We start from the raw sequence: 22,516 nt of genomic DNA on the forward strand, positions 1-22,516 counted from the left end.
GCCCTCACCCACTCTCGTGCCCCAGATGTCTTGGCCATCACTGAAACCAAACTCCCCACCCCTTTCCTTTCTTTGGGCGTGGAAGCTAGGGAACCAAACCTTGTCATTGTCCCTTATCTAACCCTCATTTAATTTTTTGGGTACATAGCCCTCATTTAATTAGGGTTAGAAACAATATAGATATATATCTTTGAGTGAGGCCCCTCGCTCGAGAATGAATTGGGGTCACGGCACTCTTCTCTAGCTTCCTCTCTATCCCTCCCTACCCATGTCACAACTTGTTCCTCTCTCAAGTATTCAAGGTGACTTTTTAACATCGTATCAGAGCAAGGTTCAATCATCAATGTGTCCCATTGATCTAAGATGTCAAAATATCTCTTTTTGATATTTTTTCTTTATGATTCATAATTTAGAATGATCATGGTCCTGAAAATATCAACTTTAAACCCTGATTTGTCCCCGTGGATTTTCATATCTCTCTTAACCCTAAATCTCTTCTCCAAAAATCTCTTATTTACCCTAAGTTACCCTAAACTCTTTATTTTGACAAGAACCAAGGTTCAAGAGGCAAATGCAGCCGCCTATGCGGTCCGGGGTCTGGGACACCCATGCGCCAAGGCAGCCGCCTCGGGGGGTGCCCAGACACAAAGGCAGCCTAGATGATTCATGTTCTTTGGTTTACCTTCCATATTAATTAGAACTGAATTAATACTATGTTTTGGTTTACCAATAAATTAATCATTATTATTACTTGCAAAACAACAAGCGGCATAAAAAGTCTAATCCTTCCATATATTAATTAAAACTGAATTAATACTATTTTTTGTTTAACAAAAAATTAATAATTACGAATTATTGCTATTTTTTGGTTCACTAATAAATTAGTAATTACTATTATATGCAGAAAGCATTTTCAACAAGTGGCATAAAAACTCTAATGCTTCCATATATTAACTAAAACAGAATTAATACTATTTTTTGGTTTACTAATATATTAGTAATTATTGTTACATGAAAAACGACAGGTGGCATAAAAAGTCTAATCCTTCAATATATTAACTAAAACTGAATTAATACTATTTTTTGGTTTAATAATATATTAATAATTATATTACATGCAAAATGACAAATGGCATAAAAACTCTAATCCTTCCATATATTAACTAAAATTGAATTAATAATATTTTTTGGTATACCAATAAATTAATAATTATGATTTAATACTAATTTCTGGTTTACCAATAAATTAATAATTATTGTTACATGCAAAAGGAATTTTCCACAAGTGGCATAAAAAGTCTAATCCTTCCATATATTAATTAAAATTGAATTAATATTATTTTATGGTTTACCAATAAATTAATAATTACTGTTATATGGAAAAAGCTTTTCCGACAAGTAGCATAAAAATGTGCAGGTCAAGGCGGCGTCTAGGCGCCTGCCTTTTACACTGCCTAGGCGAACGCCTTTAGCACCCAGGCACGCACCTAGAAAAATCCGCCTAGAGCATGCCTCCTAGTCCACGACTAAGAAATTTAGAAAAAAGGCCCCCTCGGCGGGAAGGCGACCGAATTTTCGTTCATTGATACAAACAAAACTCTAGTTGTTGTTCATGTGAATAGTAAACACTAGTTACCATCCACATGAAGTAACAATAGTTCTTGTTCACATGAATCACATGAATAGTAAGACCTAGTTACTATTCAGACGAACAGTAAACCCTAGATATTCCTCACATTTAAACAGTAAATTTCATTTTGTTATATATATATATATATATATATATATATATATATATATATTACCATTAGCTTCTAGTAATTTGATCTCATGGAATCTTCTACTCTCCCCAAGATTCCTTTCCCAATAGTTACCATTAGCTCTAGATATTTCTATTGATAAAGCTGTGAGTAATGAGGGTGGTGTTCATAATGTTGGAGGACAGTTAGCTACGTTGAATACATTATGGGGAATCTGGACATTACATATTCATCTAAAGATGTATGACTTGTTGATAATTAAACAGCCAACCATTTAACAAGATATTCAGGTACGTTCTCCTGCCATGTCCTTACCCAGGTAGTAGGTTTACTGTAACCAGAGATGGGTCCTCTCACCACATTACAAATGCCGGGAATGCCACCATTCAGTCTTCTAAAGGTCCTATAAATCTCAAAAATGTTTTCCTTGTCTCTAATTTCAAAAGTAAACTTATTTCTCTATCACAATTGGTTAGAGAAAATCATTTCTTTGTATTTTCCTTGTCCCTAATTTCAAAGGTAATCTTATTTCTCTATCACAATTGGCTAGAGAAAATCATTTATTTGTATTTTTCCTGACTATGTTTCACTAAAGACCAACAATTGGGGATCATGTCTGCTGGCCGCTCGCAACGTGGAGAGTTGTACGCAGTTGATGATGAGTCAAAGAAGTTCCAATATCTGGTCGTGTCTGTTGTCTTAATAGGGATTCCATTGTGTAAAATCACAGATTTGGTCATTGCTATATAAACAAGGACTCCTCCAATATTGATCATCCTAGTGAGTTTATTGGTCATAATTGTCCGTTGGGAAAACATGTCAAGTTGCCATTTCATCATCATTATCCGAGCCTTATCTTAACTATTTGGGTTTGGCAACATGAATCTTGTTTCACCATTCCACTCTATCAAGGGCCATACCCTCAGTCAAACCATAAGTCACCAAATCTCTTCTCACTAGTTCTATCCTTTCCCCTTGCCCTTTTAGAGCCTTTTGCTTGAACCAAATTACCCCTCATAATCGGTGTTGTTCTAGGTCAAACCTGCAAATGACCAGCCCACATAAGCCTATTTTCACCACCGAACATTCCGTCTCATACAACACGGCTGGTCTCAAAGTTGTCCTAACTCCCCCTTCAATTCATTGGTATGCAGCAATCTTCCTCAATCTCTCCATTCTCATGGATTATCGACTCCAAATATCGAAAATAAAAATGAAGTGGTAGAAAGGAAACATATACATAAAACTGACGTTAGACTATCTCCTATGTTTGCTAGTGGAGTTCAAAAGTTTTTATGGACTGTCCATACAGCCACCTTCATGATAAATAGACTTCCAATAGATGCGTTGGATGGAAAATCTCCATAACGTACAGTACTTTAAAGAACTCCTGACTATTATATCTTGAGGAGTTTTGGATCTTGTTGTTCTGTCCATGTTGATAGTAGTCTTAGGAACAAACTTGATCCCAAGGCAGAAATATGTATTTTTGCAGGATACTCGAATGATCATAAAGGCTATAGATGTTATTGTCCTCGAACAAAATGGATTTTTGTTTATCGACTTGTAACATTTGATGAGTTGAAAATGTTTGCTCCTCCAAAGAATGATATTGGAGGTTAAAGTCCATGTCCAACGGAAAGAAATAAACACAAGAATGACACGAACTACTCTTCATAAGTCGACATCAGATGCCGAAATTTGTTGACCTCGATGTTGTGAAAGGAGGAGATGATGAAGATATTGTTCCTTGTAATCAAAGTGAAGACTTAATGACATTCTTTGAGGATGACAAGCTTACAGGCCAAAGTAGGGGCCATGTTCAATAAGTTGAATGCGGCCACCTAGGCGGTGGGAGGGGGGGCTAGGCTGCCTAGGCAGGCGCCCAGACTCAAAGGCGGTCGATAGTTTAAAAAAAAAAATTAGATCCCCCACACCTCCCCCCATTTTATTGTATATAGAATTGTCTGTTTTATTATTTAATAAGTTTTGTATATAAAATACTGTTAAGAATTTAAGATGCCAGAAGCACAAATCAAACCTAAACATTTACAACTTTAGACTGTAAATGACATAATTATAACTCAAAAGCAACATTTCGAAAAAAAATTTGATCTCTCAAAGAATCTTCAAATCTAGTTTTTTTGAAGTTGTTTCTCACTCTAAAGTTCACTAAAATTGTTTTGGGGGGCAAGAATGGTCCCCCCAAACCCTTATCCCCCATTTTAAGGGGGTAAAATGACAGTTTTGCCCCCTCCCGAATTTGTTTTCCGCCAAACTTGTCCAGGCCGCCTTTTCCTGCCTATCGACCACCTAGTCGGGTGCCTAGTTCTGGCCGTCTAATAGTGTCCGCTTCATAAATGCCTAGGCGTTGTGTCCAAAAGTCAGCCTAGGCGGTTGGACGGAGGACTTTTCGATCATTTGTAGGGGCTCAACAAAAAATGGGACACATGAAGTCACTGTATACAAAAGAAGAGCTAAGATGGGCCAGCAAACAAGCACATCAGAAAGACCAGCAAATGAACACACGAACCAGCCCATAGAGCATCTGAATCACACCATGGTAAGCACTCTAGTTGATGCATATGCTGAGGCCACTACTTTGAGGAGGATGACTTGCATTAAACATCCTATTGAAAGATGGATAAGCTATAGAGGGTTTCACTCACAAATATCAAGTATTCTCGAGTGAGATCCTTAAGAGAAACGTCAACATACTTAGAGGCAACAAAGGATAAGAGGTGAATTGAAGATATGCAAGAAGAAATCAAGGCCATACAAGTAAATAACACATGGGAGATTGCTAAAAGACCTGAAGATAAAATGTGGTAGGTTGCAAATGGGTATATAAGGTGAAATACAAATCAGATAGAAGTCTACAAAGACTCAAGGCAAGGTTGGAAGCTAAAGGATTTAATCAACAGCACAGACTCTATTATGAAGAAACCTTCAGTCTACTTGTTAAGAATGTGACAGTACACATTATTTTATCATTGGCCTTGGCCTATGATTAGTCACTCTACCAGCTGGATGTAAAGATTGCATTTTTTCATAGGGAGTTAAGAGAGGAAGTTTACATGGAGCAACCACGGGGATGTATTGAGGCAGATTCAAGAGAGCACGTATTTAAATTGAATCGCTCAATTTTTGGATTGAAGCAAGCATAAAAAACATGGTTTCAAAGTTTTCATAATGCATTAAAGAAGAAAGGATTTAAGAGAGCAAACGTTAACCACTCCATATTCGTCCAAAGAAGAAAGAATTGTGCTTCTATATGTTGCGAATATTGTAACTACAAGATGTACTAATTTCTAATGTGCAGATATTTCTTAATGATAAATTCCTAATGAGAGATTTGGGAGAACTAAGGTATTTTCTTCCGCTAGAAGTAGATCGAGGTGCCAGTGAAAATAAGCTATCTCAACAGAGTATGACTCACATTTTTTATGAAAAACTAATAACTAATATTAATGAATAACCCTTTGGGAAAACCTGTTGCCATGAATGAACGACTGCAAAGGGATGAGGCAGAATTGTTAAGAGAACCGGAGAAGTACGGGAGTATTGCAGGGGCTTTACAATATCTCACACTAACACAACCAGCTATATCATAAGTGGTGAATAAGGTATGTCAATTTATGCATATGCCCACTTTCGGATTGAGAAATTGGGGATGCTGTATATGCACCATTTCTGTTTATATTTAACAAATAGCAAATGGCCAATTTCGGATTTTGCCATTTCTCTTCTTTCCATGTAATATCTGAACATCTTCTGCATTTCCCCTTGTGATAATCGCTCTGAATTAATAACAAAATTTTCTCATTATACGTACACCAGCAAAGAAACTTTTCGCTTTGCAGTTCTCATAGTACTTAGCCAAGAAGAAAGGCGAAATCAATATGCAAAGCATGCAGATAATTGAGTCATGAGACGAATTCCTTCAGTCATAAGGAGGTATATTGATCATAAATAGAAAAATTATACAGTTGACATCTCAGAAATTTGAGTTTTATGTCCAATGACCCATTTCATGAAAACAGAAACTCGCAAAAAATGTGGAAAGTTAGAAACTAGCCATATCATTTGTTCTTGATGCAACCCTTGAATATACTAAAAAAACATAGAAACTAGATATCCTGGCCTATCATTTGCTTAAACTGTGCTTTTGGCATATAATATGGTGCTATGCTAAACTCAATAATCCCATCAGTAAGAAAGCTGATGAAGGCTAAAAGTGAACCTAATAAAGGATATCAGAATGTCATCTTGGAAATGCTTCAGATCATACAAGAAGCGTATGTTAGGTAGACCCAGATATGCATGTCAGTATCCAATAAAAACGTCCAGTCTTAAAAAAGGCCTTCCTGACAGGACATGTGCATAAGTCATTTTCCGAGAGGGGGACAATGGGAGTTTAAGTGACACTGAGTACTTTACCTCACATTTCAGTAAAAAAAAAAAAAAAGGGATATTAAAAATATGGTTATGAAGAAATGTCCAAGTTTCCATAAAGTGTTAGGCACGTGTTGTGTCCTTTAGTGTATTCACAGGTACCAAAAACAATGGACACGTGTGCAAGTTACATAACAGAAAACCCTATTCAATAGGAAAAGTACTTGCTATATTAGGATACCTCAAGGGAACAGCGAACATCTTCTACAGATGGCCATATTATTTGTGCTTTACCCAATCCTAAAGGGATTCCATCATCTGATGTGCCAGAAGACATTGACAAAGATAGTTCTGTCATCCACTTGTCATCCAGAGACCCAAGAGAGGAAAACTGCAACCAAAAATAGCATGTTTTCATTCGACTTGCTAAGCTACCATTAGATATTTTTTGCACTTAAAATCATCAAAAATACAATACAAGTAGCAAAGGACACCACATGTAGTAATAATCAGATGTAATTCTAACATGCATTGACCTGTTAGTAACATATCATTTTGTATCTCAGACATTTCAACCAATGACAACACCTGATGATTATCCAGAATGCATTTTTTCTGAAGGAACGCATTTTGAGTTCAATTTTAAAATTCGCATGTTCCTCATGTTTAATAAATTCTAGGTGACAAGCAGTGTTCGCAAAACCGGCCGGCAAGAACCGGAACCGGCAGTTAGATCGCTACCGGTGGGGTGGCGATTCCGGTTAGGGCCGGTTTTAAGGTACATCAGGTAAGGGGGCACACTCCAAAAAAAATCGGGACCAAAACCGACCGGCTCCATGTCGAACCAACGGTTTTTCTTCAAAACCAGTCGGTTTTCTAATCGGTCCGGTTTACCATTGTTTTCGTCCGTTATAACACCGATTTAACGCATCAAATAACGGCCATTATTTGACACATGCCCGTTATTTTTCATAGAACAAGATTTTGCAGCTTCTTTTTTCTTCCATTTTGTAGTTTTTTTTGTTTTTTCGGTCAAATATTGATGCTATACACCATAAACTTTCTATAGATCATCGATTATTGAATCAAAAGTCGAAAAACAAAGAGTTCTTGGCGGATTGAAATGGGGATTTTTGAAAATTATAAAGTTTTGAAAATTAGAAATTTCCGCCATTCTATCAAATGCACCTTTAATACGTCATATATTTTCATAAAAATGGAGTGCTTTGATTGATTGTTGAAGGATCCAACGTTTACATATTTCAATTTTTCCAAAACGATGAAGATTTGAGGCTTGTTTGGGCCTGAAGTACTACTGCTCGAAAAACTGTTTTTATCCAAACAAATTGATTTCTGATCGATCAATTCATCGATTTTTATGGAATTGATCACTGAAATTTGATCATAAAGGCCTTATATATCAAATAAACTAGTTATTTTGATTTACTATTGATTACATGTTTTTATATCAATTTTTTTTGCTTCGTTTTTTCCTGAAATTTTCTTGAAGTGAAAAATCCGCAATTTTTTTAATAAAGATATCAATAGTGAATAAAGTTTCGTGAAATTTGGGGCATTTGAATCTTAATTGAAGTATCTATCATATCCCCATGTCAATTTGTTCAAAAAATGAAAGATTTGAGGTTGATTTCGACTCTAAAGTTTTTGTGTTCTCTGGCTCGATATTAGGGTTCTTAAAAAATATTTGTGTCTTTAAATTTGCTGGCAAAATTTAAAATTTATAATTTTCTGGCTGGAATGGACTGGGCATGTTACTTTCACGAATACCTTGGTGATGCCAAAGCAGATTTATGAAATCATGTCCCTAGGTAAAATGGTTTTTATTGTCAATAACATTAATTTCATTATAATTTATTTTTCTAAATGGATTTTGCAATTCTTAACCACATAGATATACAAAATATTTACAAGGGTGACTACAACAACAACAAAATCAACGTAAATGTTTACCATGATACAAGTTCCAGCAAGGTAAAAGGTTAGTGATGAACATATGTTTCCAAATTAAGACACAGCTGATACAATTTCAGGCACAAGATTAGGCAAAATGTAGCATAATAACCCTTTCAGCAGCTCTGCAATTTTGTTTTGATTTTTAAGAACTTATTATTGAAAGCCCCCTAAAAGAAAAAGAGCTTACAATTCAGTGACTAAAATTAGGTAGGCATACATACTGTGCACCATATGGGGACCTACAATCGACAAATCATAGAAGTGGACCAAAGACAAGTGGGAGCGAGGCTAGATGTCAAGAAAACACCCCATGCCTCCTCTAACTTCCAGGCCCATTTTGAACTTTTCATAGGAAAATTTAGACGGTTAAAATACCAGGTTCCTTGTCTCGCTAGTCCCCATCTCTGTAAGGAAGTATGGCTTCCAAAGGCATGTATGGGAACTTGCTTGGTGTCAATTGGGCCATGATACTAATGACATCCTTGGCTCTTCAGAGAATATAAATAACATTCTTGTTTTGATCCTTCTAGTCTTCTCAGGATATATGTCATTCATGTTGCCTCCAAATTTATTCAATGTCTATGATCCCAAACATGAATAGTAGGTGATGCTAGACAGAATGTCATTATCTGGTGTATATCGAGACTAGTATGATACCTCGGGTTACTATAATGCTGTGATAGCTTCCTACAGCTAGCCACACATTAGATGCAGTGAACAACACTAGAAAAAAATTGAAAACTTGAATCATATAATTACTCAACACTACAGCTTTTAAGGGCATTCAAGTGCCAAAAACAAAAAAAAAGAAGAAGAAACGGTGGGTGAGGACGTGTCAATGAAGCCCAATACAACCCATCGTGCTAGAGACTGCATCTTGAATCATTGAACTCTACCAGCTACTCCCAAATGAAAGATTAAAAGTAAAAAGCTCAGAAGAAAGAAAGCTCATCTAAATCTTAAAAACATGTGAGAGTACACTATGGAAAGTGGAGTTGCCAACTCACCTAAATCTTCAAAAAAGTATGAAAAAGTGACCTATTTCAGTTCAGAAAGTTCAGACACGCTGAGTAGAATTGAGGCAACTTAATAGTACATCTTCCAGAAGGGTGTGGAGGGGCGCTTTACTTTGATTGTTTAAGATGGACGCCTTGTGTAAACCACACCCCAATGTAAATCCCACCCCAATGTAAATCCTACCATACAAGTTGTTCAAACATATCTAGAACAAAATGAAATTGAGGTCGATCACCCTAAATAGAATATTCATAATTGAGGGATTTACTATTGGACTTTTTGTCAGCTCCTTACACAAAAGAGGGAATACAAAGGAACTTAGAATTATGATAAACCTTCCTCAATTATCATGCACACAATAATTTGAACAAGAAAGATATTCACATCCAAGGGATTTTCAATCAATAGTTTCACTGCCTCTACTGGGAAAACAATCAACCTGAAATTCAAAATAAGAGACTCCTTGCACTGTAAAAGGCTTCCATTTCGGATGTTTAAGATACAACACAAACATATGGACTAAGGTGTTTATGAGAAGCACTTGAGATGTCCAATCTTGATAAGATCCAAGAATATTTATTAAATACCATATTGGATTCATTCTGGATTTCAAAACTTAGGCATGATATTTATACCTTGTATCCTACAATGACCAACATATTTCACTTAACAAAAGGCATACAATGCATTAAGGCAAGGAAAATTTCTCAATTTTTTGGAAAAGAACACCCAAACATCCATATTTTCATCAGAGTGCATTCTCTCCACAATTAGCAAGTCCAGAAAGAAACTAGATATACCTGATAAACAAGGGGAGAACCCAGGAATTCTTTCTCAAATTTGCTTTCCTTCAAAATAGTTTTCAGTTTCATATGGCCCCACTTGTTCAACTTGGGCCCTTGGTGATAGCCAGGAATAGAAGCAATCAGTCGTACCTGAATAAATGACAAACAAGCATAAAAGAAGCCCAAATACATTAGAAATTGCAAAATTTTAAGTATTCAAAGCAATTTCTATTCATTGTTCTTATTGAGCAGGTCTAACAAAATAAATAACAGAAGTTGCACAATTTAATCAACATAGACTCACATACAATTTCAACCAATGTACAACCACACACCACAAAGCACATAAATGTTTACCAAAACATAGTTTACGAAAGCGGACTGAGATTGGGACTCATCGTGGTCTTGATCTGAGTCAAATCGGTCTGACACAGCCAACTCCCAACAGTATATACCAAGTCTCTTTAAGGGCCTGTTTGATAACTGGAAGGTAAATGTCTCTCGGAAATTGGAAGTTCTTCTTTGCTGAGAAGAAAGAAGTTATTTAAGGAAGTTTTGAGTGTACCTGCTTCATAACTTGCTGGAAAGCTAAAGAAGTTCTAGGTACCTGTGTTTGACAGCCTATTGGAATAAAAGTCATGTTTATTTAAATATTATTAAAATATTATATATTAAATATTACTTTTATATAATATAATATATATATATCTTTATTTATTTATTTATTTATAATATATTATATTAAATATATATATATATATAATATATAATAGTACAAAAAATATATATGGACATAATTTAAAGGGTGTGATTTCTATGAGGTTGCAACTTTAAACAATCCAATTAAGGCGCACCTCCAAATTTTAACATAATATGGAATGTTGGTGTAGAAAAGCATTAGGATTGCCTTAAAATCTATTTTCATATCTAATTATCAAATTTTAATCTACAAAAATGGTTAAAATCAAGTAGTTCAATAAACATATGAAAATCTTGAAAATGGACGGTCTAGATAATGTGTTGCAAGATGCACTATTTTTGGTACTCAAAATATTTTTCTTTTCATATTCCTACATCTCGATGTCGAGATGATCAATTTTTCAGCATTAAAACAACATTTTCCGATGTATTTTTTAGGTGCGTATGTAATTCTACATTTAAGGTTGCAACCTTATATAACTTTTTCCTAATTTAAATAAATAAATAAATATATATATATATAATAGTACAAAACAAACATATGGACATAATTTAAATAAAAATATATGATATCTATAACATATTATAATATATAATATAGTGTATTTTATATTTATTTTATTATATAACATATAATATATATTAAAATATATTATATCACATAAATGTATAATATATATAAATATATTTTATATAATATATATAACATAATATAATATATAACATAGTGCATTTTATATTTATTTTATTACATAATATATAATAAAATAGATTATATTATTAAAGTGCATCTTAATGAAATTTTCTATAAAACAGTAGTGCATCATCATAATGTCAAAACATTTTACAATTTAGCAGATATTATCCCAAGCCTACAAGAGAGTAAAACATTTACTACTTTTTCGGATATTATCCCAATCCTTAAAGCAAAAATAAATGAACTGCAAATCAAACAAGATGTGTGATTCAAATGTCATATAAATGAGAGAGTGCCTATCTATTCTAAGAAACATCTTATTTTAGATGCCAATTAGATGAAATATGTCAGCCAATGGCATTCCCCATCCCCAATGTTCGAACATACGGCTCAGCCATGGAACTTGGACCCTAATTGGCCCAAGTTACTCGGGTGATTCTGAGTCACCTCGCCCGAGTCTGCCTCGAGCCACCCCAAGAGCCCAAAAATAGGGAAAATGACAAAATCAGAAAAAAAAAAAAAAAAAAAAAAAAAAAATTAAAAAAATTAAAAATTAAAAATTAAAAAGTATATGCAACAAAGAAAGTAGAAAAATAAAGTTAAAAGTACATAAATTCTAGGAATTTAAATTGAAAATGTCAATAGAAGTTTCGAGGCCGGTCCTTCAATCTTTGCCTTCAAGGTGAATTATGCCTTCAATATTTGCCAAAGCTTCCTCATACACCCCAAAGTGAAAACCCTAAGCCAACTTTTGGATTCAAGTTAAGATCCAGCTCATCTAAGCTATGTAAAATTTAGGGTGTTAGTAAATCCAAATTTAAAAACTCACAATTCGGAGAGTTTTCTTGTTTTTTGGTGAGAAAGAAGTTGAAATTAAAGTAAAGAAGAAAATAGCTTGATAGGATCTAGAGAGAGAAAGAGAGGAAAGAAAATAAAGATGATGAAAGGAGAGAGACAAAGGGGTCACTTGTAACCCCTACTCCTCTTATAACATTCAGTAGGAACCCTAACTAAAACTTATGGACAATATTGCCCTTATTTAGAGACTAAGACAAATAAGGACTAAAGAAAAGAAAAATAACAGTTGTCCATTAAATACAATAAAGCTTATTCTTTTTATTTCCAACACTCCCCCTCAAGCTGGTGCATCGATATCAATCATGCCCGCTTGCTGGTGACATCATATAATATGTCCTGTCCAACAGTGTTGGCGAAGGTACCTGAAAGTTGATCATTAGACTTCACATGAGGAGTCTGAATGATCTTGGTTGCAACCTTCTCTCTGATAAAGTGACAATCTACTTCAATGTGTTCAGTCCTTCCATAAAAACAGGAATTTTTTGCGATATGAATGGCTGCTTCATTGTCACAATATAGAGTCATGGGAAGCCTGAACACCCAAATCAAAAAGAACAGTTTTAATCCACATTACTTCGCATGTACCATGAGTCATCGCTTTGTACTCCGCTTCAGCACTTGATCTTGCCACGACATTTTGCTTCTTGCTCTTCCAAGTAACCAGGTTTTCCAAAATGAAGGTACAATGGCCCGTTGTGGATCTTCTATCAATTTGGCAACCAACCCAATCAACATATGTGTAAACTGCAACATCAAGATGCCCCTGATTTGAGAAAAATTTCCCTTTCCCAAGTGCAGACTTGGGATATCTTAATATTTTGTATATAGCATCGAGGCGGGGTTTACGTGGTGCATGCATAAATTGGCTGGCCACGCTAACCACATAAGAAATGTTTGGTCGAGTCATTATGAGATGTATAAGCTTGCTCATCATTTGATTAGGATTTTTTTAGTAGCTTTCCCCTTCCTACATGAAGTTTATGAATGACTTCTACAAGAGTATCTGTAGGTCTAAATACCAACATTCTTGTTTGTTGTGACAAGCCCAACACATATTTTCTCTAGGAGATGATTGTCCCTATCTTTGATCTTGCCACTTCAACTCATTTGTTGTAACAAGTCCAACACATATTTTCTCTGGGAGATGATTATCCCTTTCTTTGATCTCGCCACTTCAATTCCCAAAACATACTTAAGGGGTCCTAAATCTTTGATATCAAACAGCTTACTTAAATAAGATCTAAGATCCTCAATGCCCTTCATATTATCCCCTGCCACAACTATATCGTCAACATAGACAATAAGGACAGCAATTCCAGTAATATCATTTTTCACAAAGTGGGTATGATCAGCTTGACTCCTTTCGAACCCAAATTTCAGCGTTTTTAAACCTTGCTCTAAGAGACTATTTAAGTCTATATTTTGCCTTCTTTAACTTGCAAACTTTACTTGTATCCCCCTTAATCTGAAAACCAAGAGGCATGGCCATATAGGTTTCTTCTTGAATGTCTCCAAGTAAGAATGAATTCTTAACATGTAGCTAATGAAATGGCCACGATTTATTAACAGTTAATAGAAGAATGATCCTCATAGTGTTCAATTTGGCCACAGGAGCGAAAATATCTTGGTAGTCTATACCAGGAGTCTGGGTGAAACCTTTTGTAACCAATCTTGCTTTGTGAATTTTAATGGTACCATCAGCTTTGTATTTCACAGTGAATATCCATCCACATCCTACGACCTTCTTCCCTTCAGGAAGGTTAGTGATTTCCCATGTATTATTCCGCTCAGGAGCTTGCAACTCGTCACCCACGGCATCAGTTCGTTGAGGTTATGAAAGTTATGAAAGTGCTTCTTCAAAACTAAAGGTATTTTAATAGAAAACAGAGCAAACATGAAGGCACGATGAGAGAGAGACACAATTGTAGAATATGAAGTTTTCTATTAGGATTATCTGAGAGGGTGAAAGAGCTACCTGGGCCAGGAACAGTTTCTGATTCCAGGTTAACATTTGAGGTATGGCCACTTAGAACTTTGAGTTTTACCATTTCTTCATCCTGGTATACGTCTTCAACTCCTTCTCCGAATGGGAACCATTTCTTTCAAATAAACCACTCTCTTCATGTAAAAGTGGAGTGGGAATAGAAAAGGGAACAACGGATGTGCTCTCTTCACTAAATTGTATCTTATTCTCCCCTTGAAGCGAGCACTCATGACCTGTCGAGGAGAAGTATGAAACAGATTCAAAGAAAGTGACATCCATGGAGGCATAGCAGACCTTAGTAATAGAATCATAATATTTGTACCCCTTTTGATGAGATGGAGATCCAAAAAGTTCATTAGGCAGCTTTAACGTTAAGCTTGTCCCTCTTTGGACCAAAGATGTGGACAAAACATACACAACCAAACACCTTGGGAGGCACAAGGAACATGAGTGAGTTGGGATGAACAATTTTCGCAGGAGATTTTCCTTAAGAAAAAGAGAGGCATGTGGTTTATTAAAAGGGCATAGTGAGGACTGCTTCAGACTAGAAAATTTTTGGAACTTAGTTCGAGCGACTTCCAAGACAGCTAAACCATTCTGCTGAGGTGTGTATGGACATGTTGTTTGGAACTCAATCCCTTGATCATGAAGATAATCTCTAAGTTTGTTTGACACATACTCACCGCCATTGTCAGACTGCAAGACTTTAATTTGCGCATCATATTGAGTTTTAACCATTTCGTGATAGACTTGGAATAGATTAGCAACTTTATCTTTGTATTTCATTAGATAGACAGTTATAAATCAAGAACAATCATCCAAACGTGCAAGGTGGATGAAACATTAACAGGAGTAACGTGTATGGTTCTCTTTCTCTCGATTGAAATAAGAGAACCATCTAGTCTTTTAACTTATTCAGGACTAGAACAAGGGATATAAGAGGAAAAAAGATCAGCCATACAAGTAATATTTTTAGTTGCTCCAGAATCAATAATCCAAGGGGTTTCAGAGCTACTTACAGAGATATGATGCGTTGATGCAGATATACCTGATTGGGCAATGTGAGACTTAGATGAGGAAGAAGGGTCTCTAATGGAAGCCTATTGCTTGAGATCTACGAGCTCTCTTTTAGGAATAGTCACCAACTCCTCTTGAGGCTCAACAGAGATGGTATCTTGCTTCCGTTGAGAAACTGGGGCAGTACTTTCACTGATTGTTGTTGAATTTGCCCTTGAAAAGTTTCGCCTTTGGCGTCCAACCAAATCACAACATGTTTCCCTAGAGTGTCAAGTCTTCCCACAATGGGTGCACTTTAATTTGTCCTTCTCATCTAATCAGCCTTCGTAGCCAACAAACAAATCCTAGATGTAACCTTAACCGTCCACGAGGCCATTCACTCCAGATCTTTGTCAAGTCAGAAACGCCTCATAATTTAACTTGATAGGGAGAAGACCTATAACAGGGTGGATTGGGATCTCCTAGACTCGAACCAAGCTCGAATGCGTTTTGGCCCCCTTTGGAAGAAATTGATCTTAGCATGTATCTCTAACCCACCCTTCTCAATTCTTCTTAATGGATCCTCGAAAGGATTTGTCCAGGCCCAAAGAGGGCTTAGGCAAGGGGATCAACTGTCGCCTCTCCTTTTCATGCTCATAGGATAGCTGTTCACCCAAACCATCTGATCTAACTATATCGCACCTTCTTTATGCAGATGATACCCTTATCATCTACGAAGCAAACCCCACCCAAGTTGAATGACTATGGCGATTCCTTCAAACATTTGAACTTCTCACTAGGATGAAAGAAAATTTAAAACAAATAAAAATGTTAGGAATCCATGTTGGCAATGCAGAGCTACTCAGTTTAGCTCATGGCCTGGGTTGTGCCACAAAACCCTTACCTTCCTCATACTTAGGCTTGCCCCTGTGTATAGGAAAACCTAGAAAACAACTATGGGGCAACATAATAGAAACGCTCACTTGGAAGTTCGCCTCTTGAAAGGGTAGGTTCCTTTCCTTTGGGGGAAGAATCACCCTAATTTGAGCTATACTCGCCTTTATTCCCATCTATTACATGTCTTTATTTCAGATCCCCATCTCGATCATCAACTGCCTAGAGAAACTTATCAGAGATTTTTTATAGTCTAGAGTGGAGGGATTCAAAAAATTTCATCTTGTTGCCTCAGACATTCTCTGCTCCCCCAAGAAATTTGGGGGGGCTAGGTACTAAAAACCTTAGAGCCATGAACCTTGCCCTCCTCGGCAAATGGTAGTACATCCTCTCCTTTGGAAACATGTCATACAGGCGAAATATGGTCTCAACGGTGAAGATAGGCTCCCTAGATCCCCCCACAGAGATCCTTACGTGCGTGGAGATGCATCTCCTCCATCAGGAATGCTTTCCTCAACCGCACTAGATATAGACTAGAAAATGGTTCTCGTATCCTATTTTGGTTTGATCATTGGATTGGACATTCCCCCCTTTTTCTGGTCTTCCCCTCTCTTTTTCTAGTGGCGAGAAACCAAAATGCTTTGATTGTAGATTATGTAGCTTTCAAGGACACTAATCTTTAGGCGAAATCTCACGGCTTGGGAATCTACTTCCCTGATCTCTATTCTCCACCCCATTTTCTCTACTCTTCTTCCCCAAGATTCCTTAATTTGGTCCCATGTCCCACGAGATCTTTTTCCATCTCTTCTTTCTATTCCTCTTTCCTTCCTAACTTGAACCATAACCCCTTTTCAATTTCTCATGGGCTTTTCCAATCCCCCACAAAGTTCAAGCCTTCATTTGAGTTCTACTCCAAGGAAAAACCCTCACGTTGGACCAACTCCTAAGAAGAGGGATTTCCTTCTCCAACCGTTATATCCTCTACTTTCAGGAACTGGAGACTATTCCCCATCTCTTAATCCATTATGAAGTATCCCTCAATTTGTGGTCCTCCCTCCTTAAACTCTTTGGATTGAAGTGGGTTACCCCTCAGAACCTAAACAACCTCTTTGAGACTTTTTTCTCCCCCCCTTTCTCAGAGTATGGAAAAAAACTCTAGCACCTTTTTGTTGCAACTCTGCTCTGGAGTCTATGGCTCAAGAGGAATTCTAGAACTTTTAGAGGAATTTTGAAAACCACCCAATCTATTTTTGAGTCTATCATAATCCTTATATTCCTTTGGGCTAAAACAATGCCCATATATGCTACGCTTCCAATCCAACCTTTTCTAAATAATTGGGCATGTCCCCTAAACTTAACAACCTAGACAAATAGACTAGCTAGACTCCCCCCGAGTTTCTAAAAAACTCAACATTGATGGGTCATCATCCTTAGGGAACCCAGGGCCCTCGGGCATGGGAGGCACACTGACTGACTGTGCTACTACTATCTTGACCTTCTCAACATATATAGAGGCCCAGGACTCTACCTTTGCGGAGACCATGGCACTTCTAGAAGACCTCAAAAGGGTGAGCATGGTGGGAACCAACGGTCAAGGAATTATTGTCCAAGCTTATTCAAGCAACACCCTGCTTTGGGCCACCCAACAGAAACAACAACCTTGGAGGCTCACTTCAATATTTGAGAATATATCTTTCCTTTGCAGCTCTCTCCCTCAGCTCACCTTCAAACATATACACCGAGCAGCCAATGCGGAGGTAAATCGGTTGGCACAAGAAGGAGCTTCCCTAAGCTCATGAGCACAGCCAATTCCTTGACCTTCTTATCTTTCTTTTTTTCTTTTTCTCTCTCTTTCCCCAACTCCATACCCTCTCCCCCTTAAGGGCCCCATTGGGAGAAATAAATAAATAAATAGGAAAAAAAGGGGGAAAAAAAAATGGGGCAGAATTTTAGGGGTATTTTGGGGACTCTGCTGCTCAGGTCTCCAGCTTACCAACCCTCTTCTTATTTGCCCCAGACTTTTTCCCTTGTTCCTTTCTTTCAGTTTTCTTCTCTCACCCTTAACCTTACTCTCTAAGGCAGCCCAAAACACTCTCACTCTACTACCCAATCTCTGCAACCTCTTTTGTTCTATACCCTTATTCTCCCTATCCCAAATTTCTAACGGTGTTTTGTTACTATTTACTGCCCTGTTGCGAGAGTAATGGCATCTCCTCAGCCCTTCAAACAGGTATGTTTAAACCCTCCCCATCACTTACTCTTCTTTCTCTTTCTTGTCTCCATTCTCTTTTCTCATCCCATAGCAGTAAAACCCAAAAAAAAAAGGGGACTAAAGGGGATAGAAAAAAGGGGAAAAAAGAGAAAAGAAAAAAGAAAGAAAAAAAATTGTGGTGGGTAGTTTCCTTCTCTCTCTCTCTCTCTCTCTCTCTCTCTCTCTCTCTCTCTCTCTCTCTCCTTCTCTTAACATAGCCCCTTATCCATTTATTTTTTAATTAGTTCACCTATAATCCTACTGCAGCCTAACAAGCCTCTTCTTCTGACTTATCTTTGCTTCTCTACTTTTACTCAATCTCTACATCTCCCTCTTCTTCTCTCCCCCTTCCCCTTCCACCCCCCCCCCCCCCCCTTTCCCCATTCTCGCTTTTCATCCACTACAATTCCTTTCTTCCCTTATCTTTCCCCTATACCCTCTTTCTCCTCCAACATGACCTTCTTCAAATCTACCAAGTTGATACTTATGAGGATAGAAGTTTCTCCTTATTTGCGGACAGCTCCTTGGCTAAGAACTCCCCAAAAGCTCGACGAACAATATCCACTCACCCTGCTCAACAGGAGCCCTTGCCTTTTTCTATCTATGGATCTCACCATGGATCTTGAAGCCAAGGATTCGCTCCAATAGTTCATCACTTGTCACTCGCTCAAGCATGGTAGACCACTCACGTCTCCACACGTTCTCTCAAGTCTCTTTTTGTATGCAAATGGATCATGTAGCACCTTGCATTAGGATCTCTTTTTGGTTGTACAGCCTCATTTTTAGTTTCTCTCCTCAGTATTAGATCTCTCACTTTTCCTTTTTTTCAATAACTCTCTCTCTTTTCTTTTTTTTCAATAAGTCTCTCTCTTTTCTTCAATCTAATTATAGTTGTAGTTTGAGCACCCAATTTGTGGGATACAATCTCCAGATTTTTACTATGTAATTTTTAAAATATATATAGAAATTACCCTTATTCAAAAAAAAAAAAATTGTCCTCATTAGATGTGAGGTTTCCACAGCCACGTCCACCACCCCGACCTCGACAATGCCATTATCATGCGTCGAGTTTCTTCACGCTGAAGAAGGGAGAAAACAGTACCAACTAATGGCGAAGTCTCACCGCCGATAACATTTGCCCTAATTGTTTCATCCTATCCATTAACTCCCCTCAAAAGATCAAAAATCTTCCTTTGTTCCAGTCTCTCTCCATGTTCCTTTGCACAAGAACACTGTATGGGCTGGTGCTCGCTTAATTCATCCAAAAGATGAGCATAACAGTCTTCGAGTGACAAGTCACCCTGTTTAAAATCAATGATTTGCTGCTCCAATTTATAAACCCTTGCAATATTTTCTTTTGGGAATAGAAGTCAAAGACTGCCTCCCATAATTCTTTAAAGGTATTCCAGTTCATAAAGGATCGCTCCACATTAGGTTGCAAAAAAAATTGTAGCCAATTCATAATAGCCATATCTTCAGCCTCCCAATCTATATATTTATCATCCTTCAAGTCAGGGTTTTCCAAAAAGCCGTCAATGCACCCTAGTTTTTTCTTTCCACCCAAAAATAGTCTAATCGACCTGGTCAACTCTAAATAGTTGGTTTCATCAAACCTGACTATGATGATTAGGGGTCCAGATGACTCCATATTTCATGCCTGTAGAGATATTCTCTACGGTAGTTAAAATCCGGTTACACCCTCAGATCTTAATCAACAATTGAAATCAAGTTATACCCTTGGATTTCTTCAAATAAAAGATTTTACAGATCCGGTTACACCTCGGATATGATAACACTACCTTTTTTCCAGAAAAACATCAAAAACAACATTTTTTTTTTTATATAATTGTTAACATTGTATTACTAGAGAAAGATAGAGATTACAAAAGGTGTGGGACTCAAAGCACCCTCACTGGGTGGCAATCAGTAAAAAATACATCAACCAATTACATGCAGATGGGCTCATAAGATTCGCCCTACAGACAAGATTTACAGTGAGAAAAGGAAAAATAAAAGGCGGGCTATCTAAAGTGGCTGTGGTCCAAAATAAAAAAAGAGTTGGACCTGGCCTGAAATCCATATGTAAGCTAACACCCTCATTCGTCAGTAGGTCTGCGAGATCGTTGGACGTACTCTAAGTATGCTGCCATAAGACGCTCGTATCCCTACAAAGACGGGTAATTTCATAAAAAATGGAAGACAGTTGCCAAGGTGGGGGGACAAGCCACTTGCCCAAGATATGGTGTTCAAAGAGTCTCCTTCCACAATCAGACAAGTGCCCCAGGAAGGGTTGCGAAATCTCAAGCCCAAAAGAAGAGCCGAAGCTTCAGCATTTTGGGAGTCAAAGGTCCCAAAGTGCACAAAGAAGGTGAAGAGAACAACATTTCGCTGGCAATCTCTGAAGAGCCCCCCAACACCTGAAGGGCAACAACATTAACAGCACTTATTTGATTGGAGCATACAAACCCTAATTCATCAAACATTGGAACAGATACTCCCCTCCATTGGAACAGATACTACTGAAAAAAAAAGTTAAATGGGGTTTTACAGCATGATGATATAATCTAACCCAAAGGATGACATTAGCCCTAAACAAAGATCTTGCACACCTTTTTAAAGATCGACCTCTGTTGCAATACTGTTACTAATTGTCGGGCTCTGATACCAAGTTGAAATTAAAGTAGAGGAAAAACAATTTGGTAGGATTTAGAGAGAGGAGAGAAAAGAAATAAAGATAATGACGAAGGGAAACAGTGAGAGGCGTGTGAGAAATAGAGAGAGAGAAGGAACGTGAGCGGCTTAGGGGTCACTTGTGACCTCTACCCCTCTAGTAACATTAAGTAATAACCCAATTATAATTTATGGACAATATTGCCCTTTTAGAGACATAAGACAAATAAGGATTAAAGAAAAGATATGACAGTTCTCTCCATCAAATGCAATAAAATGTATTCCTTTTATTTTCAACAAAAGGAGTCAATGATGGGATGATGGGATGAAGAACCCAAAATTATGTGTAGGGAACAAATTTAATCAAATATTAACCGATCCTTGCGAAGAAATCACAATTTTCCAAAATTTGGCTTGACCTAGGTCGACATCTTCAATCTCTCCGATCCATCAAATTTGATGCTTTTGCACACATCTAATCTATTTAATGGTATAGCTTGCAAAAAATGAATCTACGAGAAAAATTTGGGCTCAAACAGAAAGCCTTCGATAAAAAATTACAAATTTTCATATAACCCCTGAGTTAGCGGAAGTTACAAGCCCGGCACCCTGCCAAACCCAAGTGAAACAGGAGAGTCCGAGTGGACTTGCCCAAGTTGGTGAAGACTGCTTATCACTAAGTAGTGGGATGAACCATTGCATTAGTTTTGTTCTCTAAACATCACCCATATTAAACAAACTTGCACGAGTCAGCAAACACTGCTCATCACCAAGTATTAGGATGAACCATTGAGGTAGTCTCGCTCTGTTAATATCCTCTAGTTGGTTTGCTCTTGAATATCCTTCACATTGAACACAAAGTGCTCAATGCATACCAGTTACTATCATAAGCTTGTACAAACCATGAGTTGGCCAAACTTCAAATGACGTATAACAAATGACTACAATCGAAAATGAAATTAGAGCAAAATTTATCAGTAATACTCAAGCCAAAGAACTAAAATGTTAAAGCAAGATCATGCAATATGATATCTTTGAAAAGCGGCCACTAACCGCATCACGGAAAAACACTTCAAGCTAAAAAACTATAAGTTCTTGAAGACATAGGGTATAGATTTATCTGTATTACACAGCTGAAAATGAGGATTTCAATAAATAGAAACCTAGAAATAAGAGCCATAACATTAAATTTCGGAAATTACAAATTTTAAGATATTGCAGGATTCAAATACCGTTGCGCTGCTGTAATCGAATCTCCCAAAGAATGATGCTGTGATATTGGCATTGCCAAGAGATCCCAGATTTGCCCTCAGTGGACGCCACTGCATAAGTATTAAAAAACAATAAACACAAGCTAAATAAAAATTCAGTGAGAAAATATTTATATATGGAAGCCGCATTATCGCTGCCCATACAATGCTTAAATCCAGAGAATCCACAGAATTATCAATGAAGTAGAAACCAAAGAAATCAATATATTGCAAATTTAAAAGTGGTGAAGTGAATAGTACAACAGCATTTCCATGAATTAGTTAA

At 37.0% G+C, this 22,516-nt stretch overlaps 1 protein-coding gene across 10 annotated transcripts in view; it reads right to left on the bottom strand.

Moving 5' to 3' along the window:
* The window catches only part of TDP1 (tyrosyl-DNA phosphodiesterase-like protein), a 93,770-nt gene that overhangs the window by 18,765 nt on the left and 52,489 nt on the right, over positions 1-22,516 (bottom strand). For 6 of the 10 annotated variants that reach the window (XR_016049435.1, XR_016049436.1, XR_016049434.1 and 3 more), the window contains exons 9-11: positions 22,213-22,302; positions 9,947-10,081; positions 6,397-6,546 (exon numbers count right to left, since the gene is read on the bottom strand). Coding sequence is in view for 6 of the 10 variants with exons in the window: in XM_011631039.3 (XP_011629341.1) it covers positions 6,397-6,546; positions 9,947-10,081; positions 22,213-22,302 (375 nt within the window). In the remaining 4 variants the exon portion in view is untranslated. Of the gene's footprint in view, positions 1-6,396; positions 6,547-9,946; positions 10,082-10,288; positions 10,457-22,212; positions 22,303-22,516 lie in introns of all 10 variants that reach the window. The other 4 variants (XR_016049433.1, XM_088858320.1, XM_088858321.1 and 1 more) reach the window with 1 other exon arrangement.

Source organism: Amborella trichopoda, chromosome 2, assembly GCF_054954075.1.
Source record: "Amborella trichopoda isolate Santa Cruz 75 chromosome 2, AtrichopodaSantaCruz75HAP2 v2.0, whole genome shotgun sequence".
NCBI classification, from domain to species: Eukaryota; Viridiplantae; Streptophyta; class Magnoliopsida; order Amborellales; family Amborellaceae; genus Amborella; species Amborella trichopoda.